Source organism: Telopea speciosissima, chromosome 1, assembly GCF_018873765.1.
Source record: "Telopea speciosissima isolate NSW1024214 ecotype Mountain lineage chromosome 1, Tspe_v1, whole genome shotgun sequence".
Classification (NCBI taxonomy): domain Eukaryota; kingdom Viridiplantae; phylum Streptophyta; class Magnoliopsida; order Proteales; family Proteaceae; genus Telopea; species Telopea speciosissima.
Genome location: NC_057916.1, coordinates 56,636,319 through 56,663,702, shown reverse-complemented (window position 1 = coordinate 56,663,702; position 27,384 = coordinate 56,636,319). Strand labels below are relative to the sequence as shown.

General features: G+C 39.8%; 1 protein-coding gene across 2 annotated transcripts; it reads right to left on the bottom strand.

Annotated features, from left to right (window-relative positions):
• Positions 1-1,864: 1,864 nt before the first annotated feature.
• LOC122648634 (14-3-3-like protein) lies at positions 1,865-24,546 on the bottom strand. Of its 2 annotated transcripts, none has more exons than XM_043841847.1 (6): positions 24,478-24,546; positions 23,466-23,991; positions 23,244-23,366; positions 2,321-2,437; positions 2,097-2,197; positions 1,865-2,049 (listed from the first exon to the last, which is right to left on the bottom strand). In XM_043841847.1, the coding sequence occupies exons 2-5, from the start codon at positions 23,949-23,951 to the stop codon at positions 2,138-2,140; spliced, it is 786 nt and encodes a 261-aa protein (XP_043697782.1). In that variant the 5' UTR covers positions 23,952-23,991; positions 24,478-24,546; the 3' UTR covers positions 1,865-2,049; positions 2,097-2,137. The 2 variants fall into 2 exon arrangements, with proteins under 2 accessions (XP_043697782.1, XP_043697781.1); XM_043841846.1 differs by having other exon boundaries at positions 23,466-23,990; positions 24,474-24,527.
• Between the last annotated feature and the right edge of the window lie 2,838 nt (positions 24,547-27,384).

The following is a 27,384-nucleotide window of genomic DNA, read 5'->3' as shown; positions in this document are numbered from 1 at the left end:
ATTGGAGGAAAATTTGGTTGCATAAATTCCTGTTTTAGTTCTCCAGATTCTAGTCCAATCTCTTGGATGAGGAGAGAGTCCAAACCCTCTAAGATTTTGGTTGCAAGATCAGAAAGTATTGCTTCTGCCATCCTTAATTTCTTGGTTAATTAGGAAGGCCAAAGAGCTCTTGGGGAAGACAATTGTGAGAGATTGCTCCTTAAGCTTATTACAGAGTGTCATTTGGGAACCTAGAGTCAGATAATTAGGGTATTTTTTTAATTTTTAGCAGTTAATCCTTAGTTATTTGTTTCCAAACTATCTATTATTCCTATGAATCTGACTGTAATTCCATTTTAAGCAGTTAATCCTTAGTTCTTTCTAGAATCCAAAAGAATGGAGAATATAATTTGGTTTAATCTGTTGTGTTAATTCATTGACAACTTGATGGGTCTTTAGCTCAAATTTGTAGAGCACTTGGAACATGCTTGGAACATCATGAGCATGTTCCAAGATGATGGTGGTTCGAGTCCACCGAGGCCCTCTTTATTCAACTGTTCATAGCATAGTTAGTTATGCCACTAATCCGCACAACCCAATTTTAATGGCATCTTTGAAATTTAACATCTTTTTATACTTTGGTTATGTTAATGAGATATTTTAATTTTATGCTAAGGTTGATAAGAGAAAAGGATTTTACAAGTCTTTTTTTGGTATAATTGACAAAGAAATGGCATTATTGTAATTAATATCAAATAGGGAAGAACAGATTTTACCAAACACCATTTTCGTTCTGAACAGCGTTCTTGAGAACGTTACTAAACGATCATTTTCTGTCTCAGAATGCCGTTCTAGACCAAGAACGCAAAAGAACGTTTCTAGTCAAGAACGGGCGTTCTTTGTTCAAACCGTTACCAAACGCAGCCTTAAGGACCAGAAGTGTATCTTTGGATGGTCTCGTCGCTCATTAAGGTGTACTTCCCGTCCTTTAGATCAATAATTCTATCCTTGATTGCTATAGCCCAAGGTCACCGTTGTCGACAGTTGCCCATACCACAACACTTAATATTAAAATTCCAAATTAGCCCGGATTTTTGGGCATATGTATAACACAGCATAAAAGGGATGTTAGGCCTATTAGAGTTTTAGGGTTTCTTGACCCTATCTATTTAGGTACCATTCCTTTGAGGCGAAAGAAGATCAACTCCATCTTGGGTTAAGTATGGAGATAGACAGGTTCATGTTTCCCTAGTTCTACTCCTTCAGAGTCATGGATGAATGATCCCACACAGAAAGGTTCAAACATGGAGCAATTGAAAACCCAAATGTAGATTTTGGTTGGGCTAGAAACTTAGTAGGTTCTGAATCAAAACAGACCTCCTCCACCCCAAGTTAGTACGGATCATAGCCACTCGTGCAACCTACATTGAAGCCCACATGACAATCCAAACATGGTCACGAGGATACCATTTTCACTGGCCTATAACAGTTGACCAAGTCAACAGAGACCCACCTATGACCTAACAATATCCGATTTCGTCTCCTTGAAACACCATACAATGTGGTATTCATGGGGCACCCAATTAAAACATGATCCCACTTTTCAATTCTAACAAACACAATGCTGAATTAGCTACCGCAACGAATATGTATTCATCGACAAATGTTTACACCAAACAAAAAAAAAAAAAAAAAAAAAAAAGACATGTTGAAGAGGCACAATAAAAGTATGTTAGAATAACATAAAATGACTACTGCTCACTGTTCTATAGCTCACAAGGATCAACGATATTGTTTTAAGGCTAATCATATCATCACTGCCAGCTTTCCATGCATTGAATGCCCATCCTGACTTTACACCAATTATGTCAAATTAACACGGAACCAATCTTCAAGCCAAATACTCTTGTTCAATAATAAAAAGGCAAAGTTTATAATCCATACAAATGTTCCAACCCAAGTGCCACAGAATTCATGATTTGTAAGTCGACAAAGAAATCTTTGCTACAACAAACCAATTTGGCATCTAAAAACAACCGCAAAAATACAGGGACCATCTGCACAGCAAACCTGTCTAAAAACAACCGGAAAATACAGGGCCCATCCGCACAGCAAATCCAGTCCTTGAATATTGCTTCGAGTCCAGATGGATTCATCACTACTGCCCATCTTCTGATTCTTTCTTAGTAGCTTCTTTGATTTCGTCTCCGGCATCCTCCTGAGAAAGTCAACATCAAACATATTTTTTTAAGTTAGAAAAAAAGGAATATCTGTGTGCTTGTGTGATTTATGTTTGTGTGCATGCAAAGAGAGAGAGAGAGAGAGAGAGAGAGAGAGAGACTGTGATGTCAGAGGTCCACAATGTCAAATTATCTCGGAGAAGTTGCATGATCAATGTGCTATCCTTGTAAGATTCCTCGCCCAAAGTATCCAGCTCAGAAATAGCCTCATCAAAAGCCTGCCAGACAGATTTGTATGATGAACGCATGCGAAATACAAGAAGATTAATTCTTCAGTTCAATGTTCAAAAGAATTTTGTTTTCCCACTGTATTCTGCTTCACCAGAAGCAAACTTAAAACACTGATTTATGGCCAAACTCACAAGTGATTCAATATGCAGGCATATATTTATGGTAATGCAACAATGAAGCACGCTTTGAGGTCATATAATTGAGGCAATATCTAACAACAAAAGAAAAGGGAAAGTGAAAACAATAAATGGGTAGAAGGGGAGTGAGTGAGTAACCTTTCTGCCTGTACAATAACATGTAAAGCAGGTAATGGTTAGACTGGATCTCACAATTTCAGAGTCTAACACAAAGTATACATATAATTTTTAACTGGCCAAGATGAACTCCAATCAGCAATGGTATCATCATAAACACATATTTAACTATTCTGATTTAGAGAAACTCCATTTAAGGGAGTCAAAGAGGCACTAGTCCAATATATCTGTACAAAACATTTTGCTTAATAAAGGAGCAAGATTTTATGTAACACCCCGAATGCAGGTCATGAATATTTTTTATTATTATATTAGGTGTCCTAGAATATTCTAATGCTTTTATGAATATTTTGATAGTATTTGAATAATTGAGAGTATTTTATTGTTTGATATTCTGTTTTAGTATTATATTGGTGGTTTGTATAATGTTTTATATGATTATAATGTGAAGAGAATTATTTCATTAATTTTAATATAATTTATATGAATTATGTGAGTTTTATATTATATAATATACTATGGTGTATGTGTGGTTGATATAACATATAGTTTGTAATGGTATAATGTTGGAATATATAATCCAGAATACCATAGGGGTATTCTAGTCCTTTTGGGCTAGTTATATTCCTATGTTATTAGGTTTAATTGGCTACTCTTATAGAATCAGCTAGTTAGGGGTAATTATGTCTACAGTTGGTTATGTGGGTTTAGTCCCACAACGCCTAGTTCAATCCTTTGTAATTTTCCCCTCTGTTATAAATAAAGGGGCTTACCTATCAATGAAATATAACATTATTATTCCATTCTCTCATTCTCTGTTTCTAACCTGTGATTCTTCTAACATGGTATCAGAGCAGGTCTGATCTAGGTTAGAAAGAAAGGAAAAACCCACCTTCTTCTCTTCAGTCAATTTCTCCCTTCTCTCTTTCTCTCTTTCTCAGCTTCTCCTTCTTCTGGTTTTCTTCTTCTCATCCTTGTAAGGGGCAACGCTAATGAGGTAAAAACCTTAACCAATGATTTAGTTGCTGCCCCCCTCCATTCAATCTCTTTTTTCAATTAAAATTTTGCTGGAACCATCTTTGCGAATTGGAGCTTTCCAGAATTTTTTGGAGATCAACTTCCTATCACTATTGAAGGTTGGACCTTCCACCATTGGAGCTCCCTTTGCTCTCTTTTCCAGCACCTTCCAACCCTATTTAAATGGCCTCCTTCCCTTTTTTTCTATTTCTCCATCATTCATTAACCTTTCCAGCCCCTACCCTAATCGATCTCAACTTGTCAAGGTTTTTCAAAACCCTGACTCCAATTGATTTTAGGGTTTCCCTTTTCAAATGCAGCTGATTTTTTTAGGGGTGATTCCCTACTACTACAAACCCTACTTGACTTAAGTTTGGACCCTTTCTGATGGCTGGATTTGTTTCTACAGCAAAAACTTTCTTAATCTATTAATTTGGTTACCTGCTAAAAACCTTGACAATACCTTGACTCCAATCGAAATTAGGGTTACAGGTTTCAGCTTTTGCTGATTTTTGGAGGCTGATTACTTCCATTACTAGGACCACTCGACCTCCATCTTGCACCTATCTAAGTTTTCTAGAAGACCCCTCCCCAATCGATCTCTATTTTTCAGGGTTTTCCAAAACCCTGACATTAATCGATTTTTTAGTTAGGGTTACCTACTACTACTGGAGTTTTTGGAAGTGTTTCTACCATCAAGAGAGGCAATCTACTTCAATTATTCATGGCTTAAAGAAGTATTTTACCTAAGATAGCTGCTGCCCTATTTTTTCTGCATTTTTTGGTGTTTCTCTCACTTGAAGATCAAGTCTCAAATCCTACAAGAGATTGGGTGTTTGTAACTTCGTATTGGAAATCCATTCCAACAGCTGTGGACAGCATCTATGCCAAGAAATCATCACTTTGACAAGCATCAACAGATTTTTGAAGTCCCCTTCCCCTAATCGATCTCAATTTCAGGTTTTTCCAAAACCCTGACAAAAATTGATTTTAGGGTTAGGACTGTCCTATCAAGCTAATTTTTTGAGGGGAGTCTTATACATACCAGAGGAGTTCTCAACCCAAGTTTCACCATCATTCATGGATTTGATTTGAAAAAAATTCAGGTTCACTCTTATGGCTCGATTTCTTCAACTATCAACCTATTTTTTTATAGTTCCTATATGGCTGGCTGCTTCAAATACCTATGGATCTGTCAGGTTATTTATCTTATATTTGCTGGTTCTATTGAGCTTTACTAAATACATTGCTGGTTCTATTGATTGCCTTCTGTAAGCATGACTAATTGACATGTTACTGCTACCTTTATGAGGACTACAGCTACCCTATTATTGAGATTGAGTATCCTACTATTGGAGATCGAATTTCTTTCATTATTGCAGACTCATATCTACTACCTTGGAGATCAGCTTATTTGGGATTACAACAGTGTGTTCCATGATTATTAGTTGCAATTACGAACCTATTCAGTTGTGTGAAGCTTTTCTACTGGTTCATATTCAGCTTACTTTGGGAGCTTGATCCTAGCATTGGTCACTAATTTAGATCTGATACAAGTTTTTTGTTGAAGCTTATTACGTCAATTCTGCCCGGATATCTTCATTAGTTCTATTTAGCATATGGGAGTTTATAGTTTGGAATTTTGCACACTGGTTCTTCCTTGTATGAAGCTCGATCAAGTTTTGAAGAATGGTGCCTTCTCCTTCTAAAAATCAGCCCTGTTTTTTATAATTCAATTCTGATCATTGGAGATTGGTGTTTTTTGGAATTAGTTTGATCGATTAAAGAAGGTTGGTGATTACTGTGTTGTATTGTTTTTGTCCATGGTTCTTTATCCCACAACTTTTTTTCACTTCACCACCTCCCATACAATACCTTTGGCATATACCCATAACCACTTTGGAAGTTTATGGTATTCTCTATATAGCCATTTCTTCCTTTTCCATTACCCTTAGCACTTTTTGGAAAATTCTGGAATATTATACTTTTGTACTATTTCTTACATCATCTCCATTATCTATCCATGTGAACTACTACACGTGAGGGGGGGGATTATGTACACTACACCTGCAGCCATTGCAGAAAGTAGAACTTGCAGGATGTTTGGTGCAAAATATAGAAGATCAGTCTTCTCCCCCATTGCTATTGGGTATCCTTCATTATTGGGTTGAGTTTGCCGTAAGGGGAAGATGAAGAGTATTGAAGATGTTTGGTTATTACCTGCCTATATGAGGTTCTACAGTTGGGTTGATCATTTTTGCTGCCTGATTTATTTATTTCCACTGCTTGATGCCCTAGTTACTTATCTTCAAGATTATCAGTCAGAGATTCATCACTGGACAGCTGTTGAAGATTGGTGAAAGTTTGCTGATCAAGGCTGCCTAGGTTTTGGAGATCACAATTATTTCAAATTCTTGAAGGTTTATTTGGGAGTTGCATTCATATGTCAAGCTCGATTCTGTTGCAACTTAGTTTCTTCCCATTTTGTTCAAGTTGGGCATTAGTACCTTGTATGCGCCAACTTGAGGGGGAGTATTAGCATTAGATTGGAGTTCTTTTTTTTATTTAGTCCAAACTGGATTTTCCTTCTTCTCTTATTTGCATAATCCAGTTTGAGGGGGAGTGTTGGAATATGTAATCCAAAATACCCCCACTTTGGTCCTTTTGGGGTAGGTTTATTCCTATGTTATTAGGTTTAAGTGGCTGCTCTTATAGAGTCAGCTAGTTAGGGGTAATTATGTCTACAGTTGGCTAAGTGGGTTTAGTCCCACATCGCCTAGTTCAGTCCTTTGTAACTTTCCCCTCTATTATAAATATAGGGGCTTACCTATCAATGAAATATTACATTATTATTCCATTCTCTCATTCTCTCTTTCTACCCATGATTCTTCTAACATATAATATACTAAGTGAATAGTGAAATAGGTGTAAATAGTCAAGTAGAAGGTGGCTTGGTCTGGTCTGGTCTGGTTTGGTTGGTTTGGCTTGGCTTGGCTCATTTGAACCATTGGTCCAACCATGGGTTAGGTTGAACCCAAGGGATGAGGATGGATTGAGTTAGGCTTGGGCTGCTGCCAAGTAACAAGGAGGAGGTGTATTAGACTATTAGTAGAAGTAGGAGGTGGCTGATAAAGCTGCCTAAGTTAAGCTGGAGGTGGCTGATTGATTGACTAAGGAAAGAAGAGGGAAGAGGGAGTCCTACGTTAGAGCTGGGAGAGTTAGTTTGGTTGCCTATGTTGCTGTGGAGCTAAGGAAAAGAAGAAAAAGGAATCAGTTAGCATACTGCAAAGTTTCAGACTCAGAAGAAAAAGAAGAGGAAAAATAAGAAGAAAGGAAGAGGATGAGAAGCTGAGGTTCAGAGAAGTTGTTGGAGTTGCTGGAACTTATAGAAGAAAGAAGAAAAGGACGAAGAAGGAAGTAGAGGAAGCTGGAGTTCAGATTTTAAAGGGGTTTGTTGCTGGAATCCTAAGTTGAAAGGAGGACTGGGCTTTATGTTGCTGGAGTTCTGATTTGAAAGAAAGGATTGAAAGAAAAGAAGAAAAGAAGAAGGGAAGCTGGGTTATTATATATTACTATGGTTTTGGTTAAATTAATGTTATTATATAGCTAGATAAGTAAAGATTAAGGCTTAAGAAAGTCTCAGCAAACACAATCGAAACTGAGAAGACAAAGAAGAACAGAAAAGGATGAGAAGTTGACGTACAGAGGTTTTGCTGGAGGTTCTGAGAATTCTGGACTCAGAAAGAAGAAGAAGAAGAAGAAGAACGTGGAAAAAGAAAATCAAATGGGAAGTGTAAATCGAAAGAGGAATGGAGTGGCTGTGTGCAATTGGTGCTGGAATTGTTAATCTGAAAGTGAAACCAAGTACAGAAATGATAGGAATTGAAAAAGAAATTGCAGAAGAAGGAAGAATAGAAGAATTATAGCTGGTTCATCAAGAATTGAAAAAGGAAATCAGATTGGGTTTGAAGCTAATCTACAAAGGATACTGAAATTAAAGGTCAGTTAGAGGGTTAAAGATGCTGGAGATACTTTAGTGAAGTTGGATTCATAAAGAGAATAAAAGAAGAAGCAGCAGCAAGGTCTAGGTTCTTCAACAAGTTGGACTACTGAACATTAGATTAAGAAGAGTTGCAGAGTGCTTCCAAAGCTTGCAGTAGAAACAAGGTATTGGGTAAACACTTTTGGTCGCTGAAACCATTGAAGAATATACGCTCTTTGGAATTTTATAGAGTCAAGCATTATAATCAAGGTGAGGGAGCATGATTATGTAATGTATAATGTTATATGCGTTGATTGAATGATGTGAGGGTTCATGGCAATATTATGTGATTGCAATGTATCTAAGATACAAGTAATTATGATGTGTAATAAATTGAGAGATGCTCATGGAACTACTGATTTAAGAGATTGTGTGGGTGCTTGCCAATAATATATGAAATGCTGAAATGTACAAATATGTTGCGATGTGAAATGATACCTTGTAGCTATTATAAAATGCTTTAAGTATTTTACGGTGTAGAATTCCGTGAATACTGGCTTGTCTCTGTGACAGTGGCCATGCCTTAATTTATAATCTTAGATTTTTACAAATCAATATGGAACGACTTGCTCAACACTCAACTAGCACATTTAACATGTGCATAATGAACCTAGACACTATAGGTACAAGGACAATATTATCCCTAAACCCATATTACAACACTCCCCTTCAAGTTGGAGCATAAATGTCAAACATGCCCAACTTGCTAACTATAGGACAAAATAGTTTACTACTAATTCCTTTGGTAAGAACATCAGCCAGTTGCTCACTTGACCGAATGAATGGAACACAAATAACTCCTTGCTCCAATTTCTCCTTGATAAATTGCCGATCGATCTCAACATGTTTGGTACGATCATGTTGGACCGGGTTGTGGGCAATGCTGATTGCAGACTTGCTGTCACAGTAGAGTCGCATTGGAAGATCAACAGTCATACCCAAATCTTGGATAAGTCCCTTGAGCCAGAGGAGTTCACATATACCCTGGGCCATAGCTCGAAATTTAGCTTCAGCACTCGACCGAGCCACAACTGCTTGTTTCTTGCTTCTCCACGTAGTTAAATTTCCTCCAACAAATGTGCAATATCCAGAGGTTGACTTCCTATCATCTGGACTTCCTGCCCAATCTGCATCAGTGTAGGCTTCTATCCGAAGATGACTATGTGTAGAATAAAAGACTCCTTTTACAAGAGATGACTTCAGGTACCGAAGTATTCTGTATGCAGCCTCCAAGTAAGAAGAATGAGGATCATGCATGTATTGACTCACAACGCTTACAACAAATGTATATCCGGTCGGGTATGTGAAAGATATATCAACCGGCCAACTAATCTCTGGTAGCTACCCTTATCTACCGGGTCACCTTCCTTACTCTTCAAATGTGTGTTGGGCTCAAGAGGAGTATTTGCCGGTCTATAACCAAGCATCCCTGTCTCACTCAATAAATCTAGGGTATATTTTCTTTGGGAAAGAGATATGCCCTTGGCTGAATAGGCAACCTCAATCCCTAAGAAGTACCTTAACCGGCCCAAATCATTGACTTCAAATTCGGTGCCCAAATAAGTCTTCAGCTTCTAGATCTCCTATGCATCGCTGCCCGTGATAACTATGTCATCAACATAGACAATAAAAAATTGTCACTTGCTGTCCTATTCTTTTAACAAACAAGGTATGCTCAACATTGCTCTGTTTATACCCATACGTAATCATAGCCTTATGGAACCGGCGAAACCAAGCCCTTGGTGACTGCTTCAAACCATACAGAGCTTTCTTCAACTTATATACCTTTCCCTATGTATCTGGGGAAGTAAAACCAGGAGATATCTCCATGTAAACATCTTCCTCTAGGTCTCCATGCAAGAAGGCATTCTTCACATCAAGTTGTTGGAGTTCCCAACCTTTATTCACAGCACAAGAGATGATGACTCGTACGGTATTCATCTTTGCTACAGGAGCAAAGGTTTCTTGATAATCAATTCCTTGGGTTTGAGTAAACCCTTTGGCAACTAGTCTTGCTTTGTATCTTTCCACTGAGCCATCAGCCTTGTGTTTCACAACAAATACCCATTTACAACCAACGGGTTTCTTCCTTGGTGGAGGTTTCACCAAATCCCAGGTCTGGTTCTTCTCAAGGGCAAGCATTTCTACGTTCATTGCATCCTTCCATTTCTGTTCAGCTATTGCTTCCTGCCAATGTTAGGGATGGAAACAGAGGCTAAAGAAGATACAAAGCCATGGACAGCAGGTGTGAGAGAGTTGTATGACACAAAGTTGGAAATAGGATGTTGTGTACAACTCCTCTTTGGTTTTCGAATAGCAATAGGTAGATCGAGGCTGGGATCAGGAGGAAGCTTACCAGAAATATGACTAGGAGCAGATCTTGTAGGAACAGATATCGATTGAGTAGGAGCAGTGGTGGTGGTCTCTTTGTACCATGGGCCATGTAACAGAAAATCATTTCCCCGAGAGTAAGTCTGTCTGTTGTTCTCCCCCTGGATCGGTTGTTGCTCAGTCTGCACTTCTTATTCCTGACTTGTCACTCCATCTTCCAACTCAACAGGGACATCCTCTATTGTAGGAATCTCAATATCCAGAGGAACAATCAGCGGGACCTCTTCACCACTTAAAAATCTCCCCCCGCAGAGGTGTCGGCTGTTTGAAATAAGCTTTAGATTCCCGGAACACCACATCCATAGTGACGAACACTTTCCGTGTAGGAGGATGATAGCATCTATACCCCTTCTAGGTAGCAGAGTAACCAAGAAAAACACATTGTAGCCCTTTAGGATCAAACTTGCTGTGTACATGGTGCTTTCAGGCAAACACGACATAGCCAAAGACCTTGGGAGGCACCACAAACGTAGGTTTCCCAAACAGAACGTCCAAAGGGCAGCGGCCATCTAATACTCGGGATGGAAGCCGATTGATAAGATAAGCAGTTGTAAGGATAACATCACCCCAGAAACTCGCCGGAACAGCTATGGTAAACATGAGAGAACGTGCAACCTCCAAAAGATGTATGTTCTTGCGTTCAGCCACTCCATTTTGTGTCGGAGTGTCAACACAAGAAGTTTGATGTATGATTCCATAGCTGTCCAAGTATGAGAGAAAGGGAACATCCATATATTCTTTTCCATTATTGGAGCGGAGAATCTTCACTTTGGCATCGAACTGGGTCTGGACCATTTTGTGGAAAAGAGTGAAACATGTGAATACATCACTTTTGCTATGCATCAAGTACACCCAAGTCGTCTGGCTAAAACAATCAATAGAAGTTACAAACCATCGAAACCTAGAGGTAGAAACACATCGGGCAGGGCCCCACACATCAGAATGTATCAAACCAAATAGAGTCAAACTTCTATTATCAGAAATAGGAAAAATACTTCGAGTCTGCTTTGCCAAAGTGCAAGCATCACAAGAAAAATTATGTCTATTATACCGTTTCACTAAGCTAGGAAATAAAGTAGATAAAACACCAATCGGTGGATGACCCAAGACGATGCCAATTATTCAAATCAAAAAGTGCAAAATCAAAATCAGAAGATGTAGTCTGAGATGTCAATGCTGCTCGGGAACTATCAAGCACGTTCAGACCACCAACCATGTTACTACATGCAATCGTACTGTTCGTTGCCAAGTCTTGAAACAAACAATGGTTGGGAAAGAAGGTTACTTTGCAGTTTAAGTCCTTGGTTAAGCTACTAATGGAAAGCAGATTAGTAGTAAATTTTGGGACATGCAACACAGAGGAAAGGCTCAGAGAGGAGGTGCACTGCACAGTTCCCTTTCCCGAGATAGGAGAAAGAGACCCATCAGCAACACGAATCTTATTATGACCAAATAAAGGAAAATATTTGGAAAAAAGAGAGGAAGAACCTGTCATATGGTCAGTTGCCCTTGAGTCAATTACCCAAAAATCGGGCATGACCGAGGTGCAGTTCCCACCAAATGAAATACCTATGGGAGAAGGTGTAGTGGGGTTGGTCGGCAGTGACATAGTCGAGGCAGCCATGGAAGGAGATACAAATGCCGAAGAAGATGTGTCCAAGCGATTCACCATATCCCGTAGACTTTGTAATTCAGCCACCACTTGCGAAAGAGATTGATCAGGCTGGTCTTCAACATAGTTGTCAAGGCGTCACCTAGGCGCCGCCTAGGCGTCCAGGCGCTTTGGTCGACTTGGGCGCCTTGGTCGCCTAGGCGGTCGCCTTGGACTCCTTGGCCGCCTACTTGGTGTCGCCTTGATTTTTTACCCTCTCCAACGCCTTGGATCGCCTAACCGCCGTGACAACTATGGTCTTCAGTAGTTGCCAGATGAGCACGGGTGTGACTGTGACAAGGCCAACTGGACAAACCCTTCCCACGCCCGCGAGTATCTGCAAGGCGGCCATGCAGCTTCCAACATTGGTCCTTGGTGTGCCAGTCCTTCCCACAGTAATCGCATTTAATAGGAGGGCGATCACTAGATGTCCGATCGGATGCAGCAGAACGGGAAGAATTCCCACGAGAAGACTATGAACCGAAAATAAGTGTCAACCGTTCCTGAGTAATAGGATGAACGATGGTTGTACGCCGGCTGTCCTCAGCCGAAAGAATCGCATAGGCTTGCTCCAGAGTTGGAAGTGGATCCCGATTCAAAATATTGACTCGGATCGGATCAAACTCAATATTCAGTCCAGCCAAAAAATCAAAAACACGTAGACCATCCTCCCATTTCCGGAAGGCTGTTACATCAACATCACAGGTGGCAGTAAAGGTGCCCAAAAAATCCAACTGCTGCCACATGGTACACATGGTATTATAATACTGAGAAAGGGACAATTCCAACTGCTTGATAGAATGGATCTTCTGACGAAGCTTATAACATTGGGCGGCATTCCCAACTTGAGAATAGGTGTCCTGAGCGGTCTTCCAAATTTTCACAGCCGAATCAAGGAGGAGATAACGCCTGGCAATTTCTTGTTCCATGGAATTAACCAAATAGGACATAACTAGAAAATTAAAATTTGTACATCGATCAACTGCAGTACCAGCCGTAGCAAGCCTAACCTAAGTGCCCGTGATGTAGCCAGAGAGACCACGGAAACCAATCGCAAACAAGCAAGAGCGAGACCATAAAAGATAATTGTTGCCATTCAACTTTATAGGATTCACCGGGAACGGAATAAAGTCACGTTGCAATAAACCATTAGAACCAGAGGAAGCAGAAGAGGTCTCGAAAATGTCAGGCATGGTAGCTGGTAAAAAAAACGTTGAAATAAACCTCCAAAAAAATCAGAAATTTAGAACATATGGAGGGAAGGTAAAAAAAAACCCTCAGCGGGAGTCAACTCACCACCAAGGGGATTTATAAGAGGGGCAGCAAGGGAGAAGCCTCTCGCACAAGATCAAAAAGAGGCGAGAGGCCTACAGGGCTGGAGGAGGTGGCAGAAAGGGAAGGAGACGCCTGCAGGGCCTGGCGGAAGTGGCAGAAGGTAGTAGAGGGCCTGTTGGGGGCTGGCGGTACTGGTAGAGGGCTTGGCGGGGGCTGGCGGAGGGGGTGGAGGGCCTGGCAGTGGCTGACGGAGGTGGCGCTAGGTGGTGGAGGGGCTGGCGGAGGCTGGCGGAGCTAGTGGTAGGTGGTGGAGGGGCTGGCGGTGCTGTTTCCTTGGGGCAAAATCACGATGGAGAAGAGAGGAGAAAAAATTGAAAAAAAAAAAATCAATTCCCATATTTCCGGAATATTTTTGGCACTGATGCCATATAGAATTCCGTGAATATTGGCTTGTCTCTGTGACAGAGGCCATGCCTTTATTTATAATCTTAGATTTTTACAAATCAATATGGAATGACGTGCTCAACACTCAACTAGCACATTTAACATGTGCATAATGAATCTAAACACTATAGGTACAAGGACAATATTACCCCTGAACCCGTATTACAACATATGGGAATAACATTATATGGTATGATGACTGAAATTGGAAAGGAAAGATGGAATGAAATAAATGAAATGAGAAAGAAAGGAATGCAACAACAATGTTTATGATGTATAATTTTATTATGATATATAAATGATCCATGGTGAAATGATCGAATGTTGTATGTTAATGAATATTATTACGTTCCATCTAAACTGAATGCTTATCATGATAGTACATGTATATTGATTAATGTACAGTATGAAATGTTCATATGAAATGATAAGATGCATGCGCCAAATGAATGTGGAATGAAGTTCTGATTTGTACTATGTATTGATCTATGTATGAGGATGATTTAATATATATGCCATGTGAAAGTAATGAATGAATATGGAATGAAAGAGACAGAAAGAGAAAGAAAGAAAAGAAGAATGTGAATGAAAAAGAAGTATGCATGCAAGGTTATGGTAATATGCAATATATCCTTGTGGCTACCACCCCTTTCCAGTAGGGGGTTATGTACTGGATGAGGGTTTTGAAAAGGAAAGAGAATAGGCGAGAGGGGTCCTCCCCCAAGGCTACGGTGCCTGGATACATGGGAGTAGAGCGCGTCTATTATGATGTTTAATTAGACAAGGGGTCCTCCCCCAAGGCTACAATGCGTGGACACATGGGAGTAGAGCACGTCTAATATGATGTTTTTATAGATGAGGGGTCCTCCCCCAAGGCTATGGTGCCTGGACACATGGGAGTAGAGCGCATCTATAATGCTGGGCTACAGTGCCTGGGAATGTTTGTAGTCGACTACACCCTCAACTGTTTGTGCACTATGGTAGTTCACTAAGTGGCCAAGACCTGACCTAATTAAATAAAAAGTGAAGTTTTATGAGGTGCTACTGTGCTATGTATGTCTCCATTCCATTTATTGTTCTTTTGAATGCTTGTATGTATAAGATCATGTGTACCTCACTAGGAGTAAGCTCATCCCTATATATGTTGATGTTTTTCAGATGACGAGTCAGGTGTGGAGTCTTCTACAGCTCCGGAGTATTTGAACTATGGTAATGTTAGAAGATAAGAGAGAAATATTTTATGAACAAAGTTATTTCAGAATATTTAATGTTGATGAATGAATGAACAAGATTTTAGTTGTACGACATTGTAGATAACTGCCAATAGTGTATACATTTGACTTGAACTGTTATCCAATATATAATGCTTCCGCTACGTTGTAAACGAGACTGGGATTTATTTATTACTATTAATATAAGATTGTAACCTAATGGGTCGGCACTTGCAAGAGCAGTGCCTAGAATCCTTCGAGTTTGGGACGTTACATTTCAGTACAGGAATAATCGTATATCCTTTTGATATTCGTGGATATCAAGCAACAGCAATCTTCCACACAATGAAAATGCTGTCGTTCATTCCACCAAAATCATGCACAGGCAATCAGTTAACAATGTTATGTTCCATAAAGCTAAAAAGATTCAGTTATTCCTCATAGCATGGGCAGTATAGAAAATCTTAAGAACTGTGTGAAGAAAGATGCTATAAACAAAACTGATGATAGTGGGAAACTTCACCATGTCCTACCCAGCTACCCTATCCAAAAGTCAGAATGGTCTACACATGGCCTAAAAAAATTATTCCACTAAAAATGAGTCGCAAACTACCAGTCCACAAAACCATTTTAATAATAATAGTACTACTAGTATAAAACCTAAAATACATATAATAGAAATAACCAAGAGAATCCCTTCCTTTACATTTTCACCCCATTCATTTGGTTCACCCCTTTTGTACTAATACATGATTAACTTGCTTGATCAGTTCCTTGTTTCACAAAGAAAAAAAGCTCAATTTACCCCCAAAATAATGAAGTAGCCAAAGTATCCTAATGTAGAAGGGGTTCAACTAAGAACCACTCTACAAGAGGATCGTTAATAGTTGCAGCATATCATCAATAATGGAAGCAAATCAGAACAGAAAATAGAAAGGCTGACATTAGAAAGTAGGCAATTCTAAGCAAACCGGCCAATAGAACTTCACTAAACTTAGGTCGAGTGGAGGTGAGGTTGATCAGGTCCTGTGCTTCAAATTACAGCCAATTCTGATAGCTGAATGTTAAGTTGTGAGTTGGACTTGAAATTAGAAGGTAGGTCTCCAAAATAGAAAGTACGTGTTACAGACAAAACCAACCAGCAGCAGGTGCTCAAACTGGAAACAAGGCCTAGGCAGCAGTAGAAAACCCTCCAAATCTCAGTCAATTCTGACCCAGGATTGCTGAGATATAGGACAGATTCAAAAATAGGAAGTCTGTGGAGATCTTGCAAACCAGGGGGAGTTTTGGACACCAAGTCAGGATCGAGTGTAGCCCTGGGTTGTGAGATCCAGTCCTCCCTGCCGAAACAGAGTACAGGTTGCAGAGAAATCAAGGCTCAAAGTTTGCAGGAGAAACTGGGCTGAAACTGCAGATCCACAGGTGTTCTAGGGCCTCCTCAAGTTGTATAACAACAGCAACTAATAAGAACTTGACAGAGGCTTGATTCAGGTCTTCGACGAATATTCTCACAGTGATTAATTGCAGCCACAGAAGCTGCACAACAGTATTGATCGAGTAGGGAGGGAGGAAGAGAAGATAGAAGTGAATAGAAGAGGGGATAAGGAGATTCGGCTCTCAGCCCTAGGGATTTTGGCTCTCACCAGCCAGGCCACTCAGCCCTTCATTCACACAGGGGATAACAGATCTTCATGCTTCAAAGTAAATTTCATTCAACTATTCAAATCATGGGTGGAGGGCCTCTAAGGCCTTACATTATATAGGACTCATAGCTGAGTCAAACAGTAAATAGAAAGTATAAGAATTAGAAGCTAATGAGACTGGCAGTCTCCTTTTGGGATTGGACTTACCTTACATGAATTAGAAGCCTAATAAAATAGAAGGTAACAGAATTGGAAGTCTTTGGATTAAATTTCTTAAAAATAGATACTTAAGCTTGCAACATAAAAATAGAAACTAATTTTTAGAAACATGAAAATAGAATAAAATATAATCTTCTCAAGTGCAGCCGATCCTTTCCTTCTTGTCAAAACTGGAGTCTCATGTGGTCCCCACATAGATATAATCGGCCAGTGTTGAAGAAAGATTAAATGATATTGACTAAAATACCCCCACGATTATCCTTAGAATATTCTCACCAAACCAAAATAAGGGGAAGTGACACTGTTCACGTGAACAGTGTTTTGGCTTCTTTTTCTTCATGTTTTGTCCAACATCATATCCACTATTCACTGTCCTCTCTAAACCATGTGGATTCAAATATGGATCCACCAAAAGAAGATTTCTTGCAGACAAGTGCCACTCTCTCCTAACCATGTAGACTCATAGTATGGTACTTGGTTCCTACCATTCTATATGGATTCTCAGAAATTTCTTCCTTTTTTCTTTGAACAGGATATACCCAATGTCCCTACCGATTGACCAACCACCAAACCTCTGTTTCTCTTGGAACCACCAACCCGTCAAGCAATTCACCCAAAACAGTCACCATTATCCTTCAATCCTCGATGCTTTTATTCTTAAAGCAAGAACTTGGAGATAGCTTTATAAAATTCTCACCGTAACTTAGTTGTATCATTCAAATTCCCACATCATTTGTGTGTTTCATGGATTTTTGAGCCTTCCAGCCCTATTTTATGTATTTTTCTGTTGAAACCATGTCTCAAAACCCCACTAAAATTCCAATCTTTAAGCTTCCTTTCAAAACATTATTTCTTGGAGATTAATATCAAATTATCAGCAATGCGTATATTCCTTGTTGAGACTGTAGAGTTGTCTCAGTACATAATGTATCCTTTACCAAAACCCCATCACCCCACAGATTAAGATGAACCCAGCCAAATGATTGAGAGAGCCCAGCAAGGCAGCAATACTAGCACTTCCTTCAAAGGATGTGGGCAATCACTTGGAATGTCTCAAGCTGGCCAAGACCCGATTACAATTCATGAAGCTAACCAATTTTCAGACACAGGATCTACTGCTACATTGAAACAAAAGAAACTCATGGCCTATTCAGAAATTTTAAGTATTATATCAACCAGTTGAATGATGTTGCTTTGCATGTTTTGTCAAAATAGAATATGACAGGTAAAATTTCATTCAATCACTCTAAAAAAAAGTTCACTCAATCAACCAAAACCACAATGTCCATGTGACACTTCATGGTCAAAAGGTGCATCTGTATCTACCAAATTTGGTCAAACTTCCTTGATGATGGTCTTCACTTTGAAGTATTTGTGTCAGGAAAGACCGTTCTGATCTTGAGTCAAGCAATTAAGATGTGCAAATTAACATTTGAAAGCACCAGTGACCAGGAGAAACAATAAATTGATATGGGGCCCAAACTAAGATTACAGATTTACAGTTACGGATAATCAGTCAGGTTAGATGGGTTAAGAGAAGTTTTGGGGTAATTTCATCGAAGTTTGGGTTAAGGCGTCCCTTGGTTAATGAGTCCGTGTTACGTTAGGAAAGGACTATAAACCTCAGTGATGCACGCAAGTGGACAATCAGGACCCTAATACCAAACTCATAGGATTTATCAAGAAGGTTTAATAACTTCAGTTCCTGGGGTTAAAGAGGTTAGGAATTTAAAAAACAGCTGTGATGAGGGAAGGATGAAGATCCAAGATTTACTGGAAGATGGAATACATGGGTGGTTTAGCATAGGCAGATTGGTTAAGGGCTAGGGATATCCCAGTTTGGAGGCTTCAGGACAGTATACGTGTATAGGCAATGGTTGAAGGCATCACTGAAGTTCCTTGTTGATTGAGTTATAGATGTGGGGGGGGGGATTTGGATATGGTTAAGGAAAACTTAAGCAGACAAAATAAAATAAAAGGAAAAAGAGACAGATGGATTCACCTCTAGGAATCACATTTAAAATCCTGAGGGTATCACATTTCCACAAGACTAGGATTCAGTAGTAAGCACCAAATCGGTTACCAAGTTTACAATAATCTTTGCCATCTTTATTAAAATATCAATTAAAATGGATTTATATATAGCTCCACACAACCGTGGCTGATATTTCAGTCTATGATAGCTTCACATCGTTTTTGCCATGTTTCCAAAATCACATAATATTTGCTTTATTTGGATTCAGTAAATTGGTAATTGAAAAGTCTCTCTAATCAAACAAGTAACCCAAACAAACACATTAAGCATAAAATACTGTACAGTAACTATTATACCCGTGCCCAAAAATCTGGGCTAATTTGAATTTTTGGTTGTAGGTCCGAAACCCGGGATCATAGCTACCAGTGCCTTGTGGTGCATTGATCGAGTATTTGAGAAGAAATGTTGTAAGCCCCTTGGTAAGGTCCTACATACCGGTAAGGAGACAGATACCCTCCCCTTGCAGCCGTACAGCCCACCATCAAATGTACAGTCTAAGGTAAGAACCACCCCCCTAAATATTTGAGATCCTACCCAAGTGCATAACACAATTGACCTAAGAAACATGTAGGGAGGGTTGACATGCAAAGGCATTGACCCTCAGAGTGATTTGACACAAAAACAGCAAGGTAACACACTCTGGTCGATCCACTCTGGTTGATGTCCTATCAACCACTCCCATCAACCAGAGTGTTGTACAGGACAAATCCTTGTCCCGTGAGTGCAGGGACTGGTGTCACAAGTCGGGGATCTCGTTTCTGTGTCCTAAATACCTATTAGAGGTATTCCCCCGACGATGTGGGTAAGCGGGACCCGCGTATCGGCCCATGCACACAGGAATTGGGAAATAAGCTGTTTTGGGCAATTGGACTCCTAGCCAAACGGGCCCTTGGGCCACTACTATATAACCAAGACTTCACCTCTAAAACACATTTCCAGCCCAAATCGTTGAGAAGAAACAGAAGAGAAGAAATAGGAGGAGAAGAAGAGAAGAAGAAGGAAGAGAGGCTTAGGCTGCCAATTGAGGTAAGAACCTCATCTTCCTCACTCTCTCCTTCATTTCTTTTGTGTTTTTCCATGAACCTTTACTGAATCAAGGTTCTCTTCCATTGCTTAGCTTGGGTGTGAAGAACCAAGTTGGAACCCATCTCTTTTGCTTCCAATTCCAAGGTAAAGCCCTAACCTAGTCAACTTCCCATCTTCCAATTCTTTTCTTAGACCTAGAATCAAGTAAATTTCTGAAATTAAGCCATAAATTGATCATCTAACTTATATACCTATTAATTCGAATGGTTGGTGTATTTGTAAACCAAGTTCCTTTCATACATGCCTAATCCAAACCTACTAGTTTGAAACTAATTCTGTTTTTAAGCCAATTATAACCATCCCTCATATTGTATGATGAATTGAAACAATGGAAAACCCATTTCCAGCTTTGCATGCTTATTTTGATGAGTTTGAAACCCAACCCACATGCCTACCCCAATTCCCATCTTCAAATCATCAATCCTCCATCCCATAGACCAAATTAGGGTATCAATTACATGGATTGGTTTGATTAAACATCATCCCTAAGGTCAATTGAATGAATCCATGCAAAATCCCCAAATTTTCCCTTTGAAATTCTGCAGTTGCAGACTCTGATCAATCCACTCTGGTTGATGTCCTATCAACCCCTCCTATCAACCAGAGCTGTTGTCAGCTCTGTTTTGAATTTGAACCCTATTCAAACCTAAACCTAAGTGAACCCTAGGACTCTACCCTTGCCCAAATCCTTGCATGTATAAATTGGCATGATGAGAACTCAATTCCATGCATGCATGATAAATCCCAACTCAAATTGATTTTTGTAAAATTCTTCGGTTCTGGCAGAATGATCTACTAGTCGGCCTTCATACCAGGTAGAAGTATTTCAGACAACATCCTCCTTTGTAATGAGATTGTTAGAGGTTTTGAAAGATCTAGCCATTACCCAGCAACTCTTATGAAGATTGATATACACAAGGCTTTTGATTCTCTAAGATGGGACTTTATTATCAGTGTGATGAATAAGATGGGATTCCCTCCTACTTTTGTTCACTGGGTCCATGCTTCAACTCTACTCCAAGACTCTCTGTTCTTGTAAATGGCAGCCCGGCAGGCTACTTCTCAACTTCTAAGGGAATCAGACAAGGGTGCCCCCTCTCCCCTTATATCTTTACCTTGGCGTTGGAAGTTCTATCAAGGAAAATTCAAATCTGTACGGATCAGAATCTCACATCTCCCATCCCAAAGTGCAAAGCTCTCAAGCTCTCCCACTTGGCTTTTGCAGACGACCTCATGATCTTCTCCAAGGCCTCCATCAATTCCTTTGAAGCCATTATGTCTTGTTTGCAGCACTTCCAAATGATCTCGGGCCTATGTATCAATCCTTCTAAGTCCCTTCTTTTCCTTGCTGGGGTTTCTAACTTAGATAGAGCAGCCCTTATTGAGAAAGTGGGATTTTCTGTTGGCCAGTTCCCTGTCAAATATTTGGGTCTCCCGCTGATTCCTGCTAGGCTCTCTGCGCACCACTGCACTCCTATGCTCGACCTTATTAGGAAAAGACTTCAACTCTGGAAAGGAAAACTCATGTCTTATGCAGAACGCTTGGTTCTTATCAAATCAGTGTTGGAATCCTCTTATATCTTCTAGTCTGGTATTTATTGATTGCCTCATTCTACTATCAAGGCTTTGGAATCCCTAATGGCCTCTTTCTTCTGGAAGGGCACTGACTCCTCTAGATTCCTCTACCCGATTGTTTGGGCTTCAGTTTGCCTTCCAAAAAAAGAGGGTGGCTTGGGTATTCGAAGAATTAAGGAGGTAAACTTGGCAGGCATCATCAAATTGATCTGGAAGATTGTCTCTAAAAAGAGAAGTATATGGGTCAACTGGATCTACTCGAGGCACCTTTAGCAAGACTCTTTATGGACTGTTGCTCCGTCTACTGATGCTTCTTGGGCCTGGCGCAAGATCTTAGCTGCATGTTCTCCTGTCCAAGGAGCTATTTGCTCTCACATTGGAGATGGATCCTCTACTTCCCTCTGGCTGGATTATTGGCACCTTATGGGTATCCTCCTCCACCTTGTTAGCCCTAGAGTTATCCATAGATCAGGCCTCCCTAGGCATTCACAAGTTGCTGCCATCCTTAACCCCATTGGTTGGGTTCCGCTGCCTTCCTCTCGTCGGACTCGTTCCAACATTTGGTCTGCTCTCCCCTCCATCATTCGTAGCTCATCTGGGAGAGGTGATTGTGTCATTTGTTTGCCTTCCAAGACGGGTTCCTTCACTGCAAAAGCTGCCTGGGATCATATCCGCATCGAAAGCCCCCTTGCACCTTAGAGAAAACTTCTTTCATTCAAGCATCACATGCCCCGTCACTGCTTCACAGCCTGGCGAGCGCTCTCCAATTGCCTTCCAACGCAGTCCTTCCTCCGCCATCGCCAAATTGCTGCCTCTCCTTCATATTGCCTTTGCTGAAACAATGTGGAAGATACTGAGCACCTTTTCTTTGCCTGCCCGTTTTGCCTCGGCTATTTGGAAGGGAGTCTTAGAAAAATGCTGGCCTAGAAGTCGAAGAATTCTTCCCTTCAGCAGAGAGTGGCTTTGGATAGATATGACTTTTGCTGGTTCTTTAATTTGCGACACAGTTGGAAAGTTAGCTTTTTGTGCCGCCATCAATCACATCTGGATGGAGCGTAACCTTAGGAAATGGACCTCCAAATCTCGATCTCATCAGTAGTTTTGGGATTCCATCTCTTTTGAAATCAAAGCTCGTTTTTCTTCGGCTCCGCCCTCCTTTTGTAACGACTCCCCAAGGAACAGGCTTATTGTTGTCCCTTGGGGTTTGTCCTCCTTTTCTCTCCAACCCTCCCCTGTTTGAGGAGTTGGTCCTTCTTTTCTTTCCTTTTTCGCTCCCTAAGGGAGCTGCTGTATTTTTCTGTCCTTGGTAATGAAATTTTTTTATTCAGCCAAAAAAAAAAATATTTCAGAAATTTTCTGCAACCGGAACCTGGCGGACAAGGTAAGAACCAGTAATTTAGATGTAGGACTAGGTTACTACTCCTAAAAAACCCACAAAATTAAAAAATTAGAACAAACTCAGAATTAGAAACTTAGGGTTTCAATCCAAACCAGCAGTGTGATTGTAGCCAAACCTGGATCGAGTGTAGTAGTAGGCAAGGGGGATCTCTACCCTGATACCAAATTGGAATTTAGGAGATGAAGATAAGCAAGGAAGAAGGAAGAATATGAGAGAAGAAGAGAGAAGAAGATGAAGACAAGGAAAAGGGGAGAAAGAGAGTTCGGTGGAATGTGTTGGGAGAGTATTCTCAACTCTCCCATATATTGATTCACTTAACTTAGAAAGAGAAATTGCATCCTTGCCCCCCATGCTAATATAAGATAGCTAAGAGAGGTAAAAAGTAAAAAACACATTACATCAAATTACAAGCAAGCAAATCCAACTAAAATTTCATTTGTTAACTCCATTTTCCAAGCAAGCAAATCCAGAGTAATTTCTTTATAAGCATGCATATAAAGTTAAAAGTAGTAGGGGGTTTTTCTCAATCATAAGCATATGAGAGTACCAACCTGCCTTGCAAGACTGCAAGCACGATCAGGTGAGTTCAGAATTTCGTAATAGAAAACTGAAAAATTAAGAGCAAGCCCCAGCCTAATCGGGTGAGTGGGAGCCAATTCAGCCAGAGCAATGTCCTAAATGAAAGAAGACGAATAACAAAGTCATGCCATGGCCAACAAAGCAAACCGTCACTCAAAGCAAATAAGTTAACAAGGGCTCATTAACCAGCCCACCTGAGCAGACTTGTAACCCAACAAAGTGCTCTCGGCAGCTTCCTTCCTCTCAGCACCAGTCTTAAACTCAGCCAGGTACCTGTGGTAATCACCTTTCATCTTGAGGTAGAAGACCTTGGACTCCGCAGTTGTCGATGATGGTATTAAATGCAACTCCAGAAGTCCCATGATCCCATCACAGATCTTGCTGAGTTCTGATTCAATCTTCGCCCTGTATACCTTGATAGCAGCCACATGCTCTTCATTTCCGCGGCTTTCTTCTTTCTGCTCAATGGAGGAAATGATCCGCCATGAAGCCCTCCTTGCTCCAATCACGTTCTTGTAAGCCACAGAGAGAAGGTTTCTCTCCTCTACGGTTAGTTCCTCATCGTCCACCGTCTTTGCTACGCTCTCCATGAACTCCACCATCTCCTCATACCGTTCAGCCTGCTCAGCCAATTTGGCCATGTAGACATTTTCCTCCCGAGACGATTCGGCCGGAGACATCTTTTTTATAGAAACCTAATATTAATAATAATAATAATACCTGGTGACACCAAAAAACCTCCCTCAATCATTGATAATAGAGGCAGACCGAAATCATAAATAAAGTGAATTTATTAAGATTCTATAAATGGAATCCGTCATGTGAATCATTAAAGCATAAACAACAACATTTTTTGGTTGAAGCAGTAACAACAACATCAAAAACATGAATAAGGAGAGAAATTAATAAGAGGAACGGGTAAAGGGAAAAAGTAAAGAAACCAAGTAAAATCCAAGTTTGGAGCCGCAACTAGGGAAGAAGCTCATCAGATTGGGGGAAAAAAAGATAGCAGAAGTAGAAAACAAGCAACAACAACACAGAAAGATAAAACCTCTCTTGAGTTTCCGATCCATCGTTCATTAGTCAACAAAGACATATCTGAGAAGAGAATTAATCAATAAACTGTCTCGAGAACAGATTGATCATTTAGATCTAACCTTAGTGAAGCGAGAAATAAATGACAATTTAGGAATGAAAGGAACACACCAAACAGGTTTGGGGCTGACGAACCAAATCTAATCTCTCTCTCCTTCTATTACTCTAATAAATGAAGGGGAAAATGGGGAAGAAGGGGAAGAAAGCAGAAACCAGGCTAAAACGGAGAGGGGCCACGACCTTAAAATGCTACGGTACAGTCAAAGCAACCAATCCTAACCCGACACGTGGTAGATTCTCGGAGTTCTTAGGCTTAATAAACCACGTAGGCGCTGACCGTCAAACTTAAGTGCTTTTTTTTTTTGTAAAAATCCTAAGATGTTGTAACTAAGATTTTAAAACTCGGATTTCAACAAGGTTTCGATCAGCCAAAAATTGAATTCGTCTCAATTTCGATCATATCTCGGTCGAAACCTGGGATTTTTTTCCATTGATGGAAAAACCAAAATTTCAACCCTAAAACAAGGTTTTTTTAGCCTTATTTTTTACAGGTTGCCTATTTTTCACATTTTAAACATAATTCATTTACATTGACAAAAAATCATTGAAAATAATACTTGTGATTATTGACCCAAGTTTACTAACGTACGCGCTGATACGATATAGACACTACACTAGTATTATAAATTTATAATTAATTCACATAATTATAAAGTACTTGAACCCTAAATAATACATTGAATCCAAATAAAACATTAAAATTTTGGAGTTGGCTTGATGCAGTTTAAGTAGTTATCCCAACTCATGAAGGATATTTTGGACCTTTGTTAGTAAAGAAATAGGAGTTAATGATGAGACTTCAAATCACTGTGGATGATTGGGTAATAAAAAAAAAACTTAAAAACTCTTTTTTTTTTCTTCTTTTAGCTGAGTTGAGAGTGAGATGAAGAAATACTTAAATTGGAGGGAAACTGATTAATAAGTAGAACCGGGGATTAGCTGGAAACCATGATGTTTGCACTGTAATCCGTCTAAAATGCCTTCTGGATGAGGAAACGGAGGGTGGGGTTAGGGGATTGAAAAGTGGAAGAGGTTGAAAGAGGAATTACTGGAAAGTTCCTTTAGCTTCTATATATGGAAAAGTAAAAATGTCTTTTACTATGTAAATATAGTCCTGCCCCTGATTGCTAGTATATGCTCTTTGGTTTCTTCATTAAAGTTGAGTTCCAAAATCGAACAACAACTTGAGAGAGAGAGAGAATTGGTATAGGCTTAAAAAAAAAAAAGTAAAAGCGGCTTATCTGAAACAATCGGAAGAGGACACTTTGAGTCGTTCATGAATCAGGTGGGGGTGGGGGTGGGGGTGGGGGTGGGGGTGGGGGTCGGGGGGGAGTGGGGGGGAGGTGTGTGGTGGAGTGAGTGAATGGGGCATGTAAAAAGCTTTGGTTTCGACAGGTTTTGCAGTGGTTTCGATCGAAACTAGTACAAAACCATCGAAACTAGTCGAATTAATGGATTTTTTAAAGTTTAGGTCTAACTTGTCTCGAAACCTGTCGAAACCGAGTTGTCTCGGTGGTTTCGACAGGTTTCGATCGAGTTTTGATTCCATGATCGTAACCACAGTTAATTCATGTTTTAAAATGCATTTTTTTGCCATCCCGTAATTTTAAGTTTTAAATGCTGAAATTCACAATACTCAGTAATGCCAAAAACAAAGGGTTTTACTATTTGTTAAAACAAAAAACTTCATACTAAATATTACCAGTGTTGACCCCTTTTAAATATACTAAGTTCGGTTCCGATTATTCGATTCGGTTCAAGATACAAAATGTAGAGACCAAAAGCGAATCGAACTGAACCAAGAATAGGAACAACACATGTTCAAAACCATAGCTGATTCTACTTTGTTCGGTTTGTTTTCAGTTTTATATTCGGTTTTTTAGTGGGTTTTAATTTAGTTTCATATTCGGTTTAGATCCTATTTTAAGTGTTCGGATATAAAACTCTTATTTGTTAGGATCATAGGCCACCAAAAATTTTCAAACATTGAAGAAGAAATATAATTTATCATCCACTTTTTTATTGTAAAAATAAAAAAAAGAATATAATTGTATCCGGTTCCTTATTCAGTTTGAAAATAGATAATTCGTACGATTTAATGGTTTTAGGCATGAAACCGAAATTAAACCAACAAAAGATTCTAGCTTTTGAAACCAAATTAAACCGATTTATTTCGATTCGGTTTAAACAACCGGTTTTGTTTTCGCTTTTGAAACCAAATCAAACCGATTTATTCCGATTCGGTTTAAACGGCCGGTTTTGTTTTCGATTTCGATTCTAAATTGATGCCCTTACTTCCATGGAGCTCGGATCACATTCTCACACGAGATTGTGATCCCATACGCCTAACACTAGCCAAATGGAATCTACTCCTCCTAGGGATGAGGAGTGGATTCCATTTGACTGGTGTTGGGCGTATGATATCATATTCTCGTTCGAGAATGGGATCTGGCCTCCTTTCCAGTTTCCATGCCGAGTCCCACAACATCATCGAAACATACGATTGTAAGATCTATTAGTTCTGAAAGATACAACTTATGATTACCAAAACATCCTCCTTCGACCAAACTTATTTGCCGCCGCCAATTCAACGTCTTCATTTTCTGTCCCTGCATCTCTTTCTTTTACTTCTTTTCTCTCTAACCTCTACAAAGTACAAAATGTCATCTCTTCCTTCTCTTCTATATGTTTTGGATCCCTTTGTTCGTTTGTATCCCTTTCACTTCAACATTGGCTATACTAGGGGTTTTATTTTAACAGAAAAAAACCGTAGTTCTAATCAGATTTATTTTATTTGATCTAGGGCTGATTTGGTATGATTTCAATTGGAAAAAAATCCCCTGCAGTGTCTTAATCTTGCAGTGTCTTGCAGTTAGGGCCTGGGATCGAGCTCAACACGTGGAAGATGTGACATCCAACGATGCTAAGTTCGAGAAGAAAGAAAAACTAAACTAGGTC

What these genes read in the sequence shown, in the direction of transcription:
- LOC122648634 (XM_043841847.1), bottom strand. Translation starts at nt 23,951, where the DNA reads ATGTCTCCGGCCGAATCGTCTCGGGAGGAAAATGTCTACATGGCCAAA. An exon ending in TGGGTTACAAGTCTGCTCAG is followed by an intron (nt 23,367 to 23,465) that starts GTGGGCTGGTTA and finishes TCTTTCATTTAG; the next exon opens with GACATTGCTCTGGCTGAATT. An exon ending in CTTGCAGTCTTGCAAGGCAG is followed by an intron (nt 2,438 to 23,243) that starts GTTGGTACTCTC and finishes TCTGTCTGGCAG; the next exon opens with GCTTTTGATGAGGCTATTTC.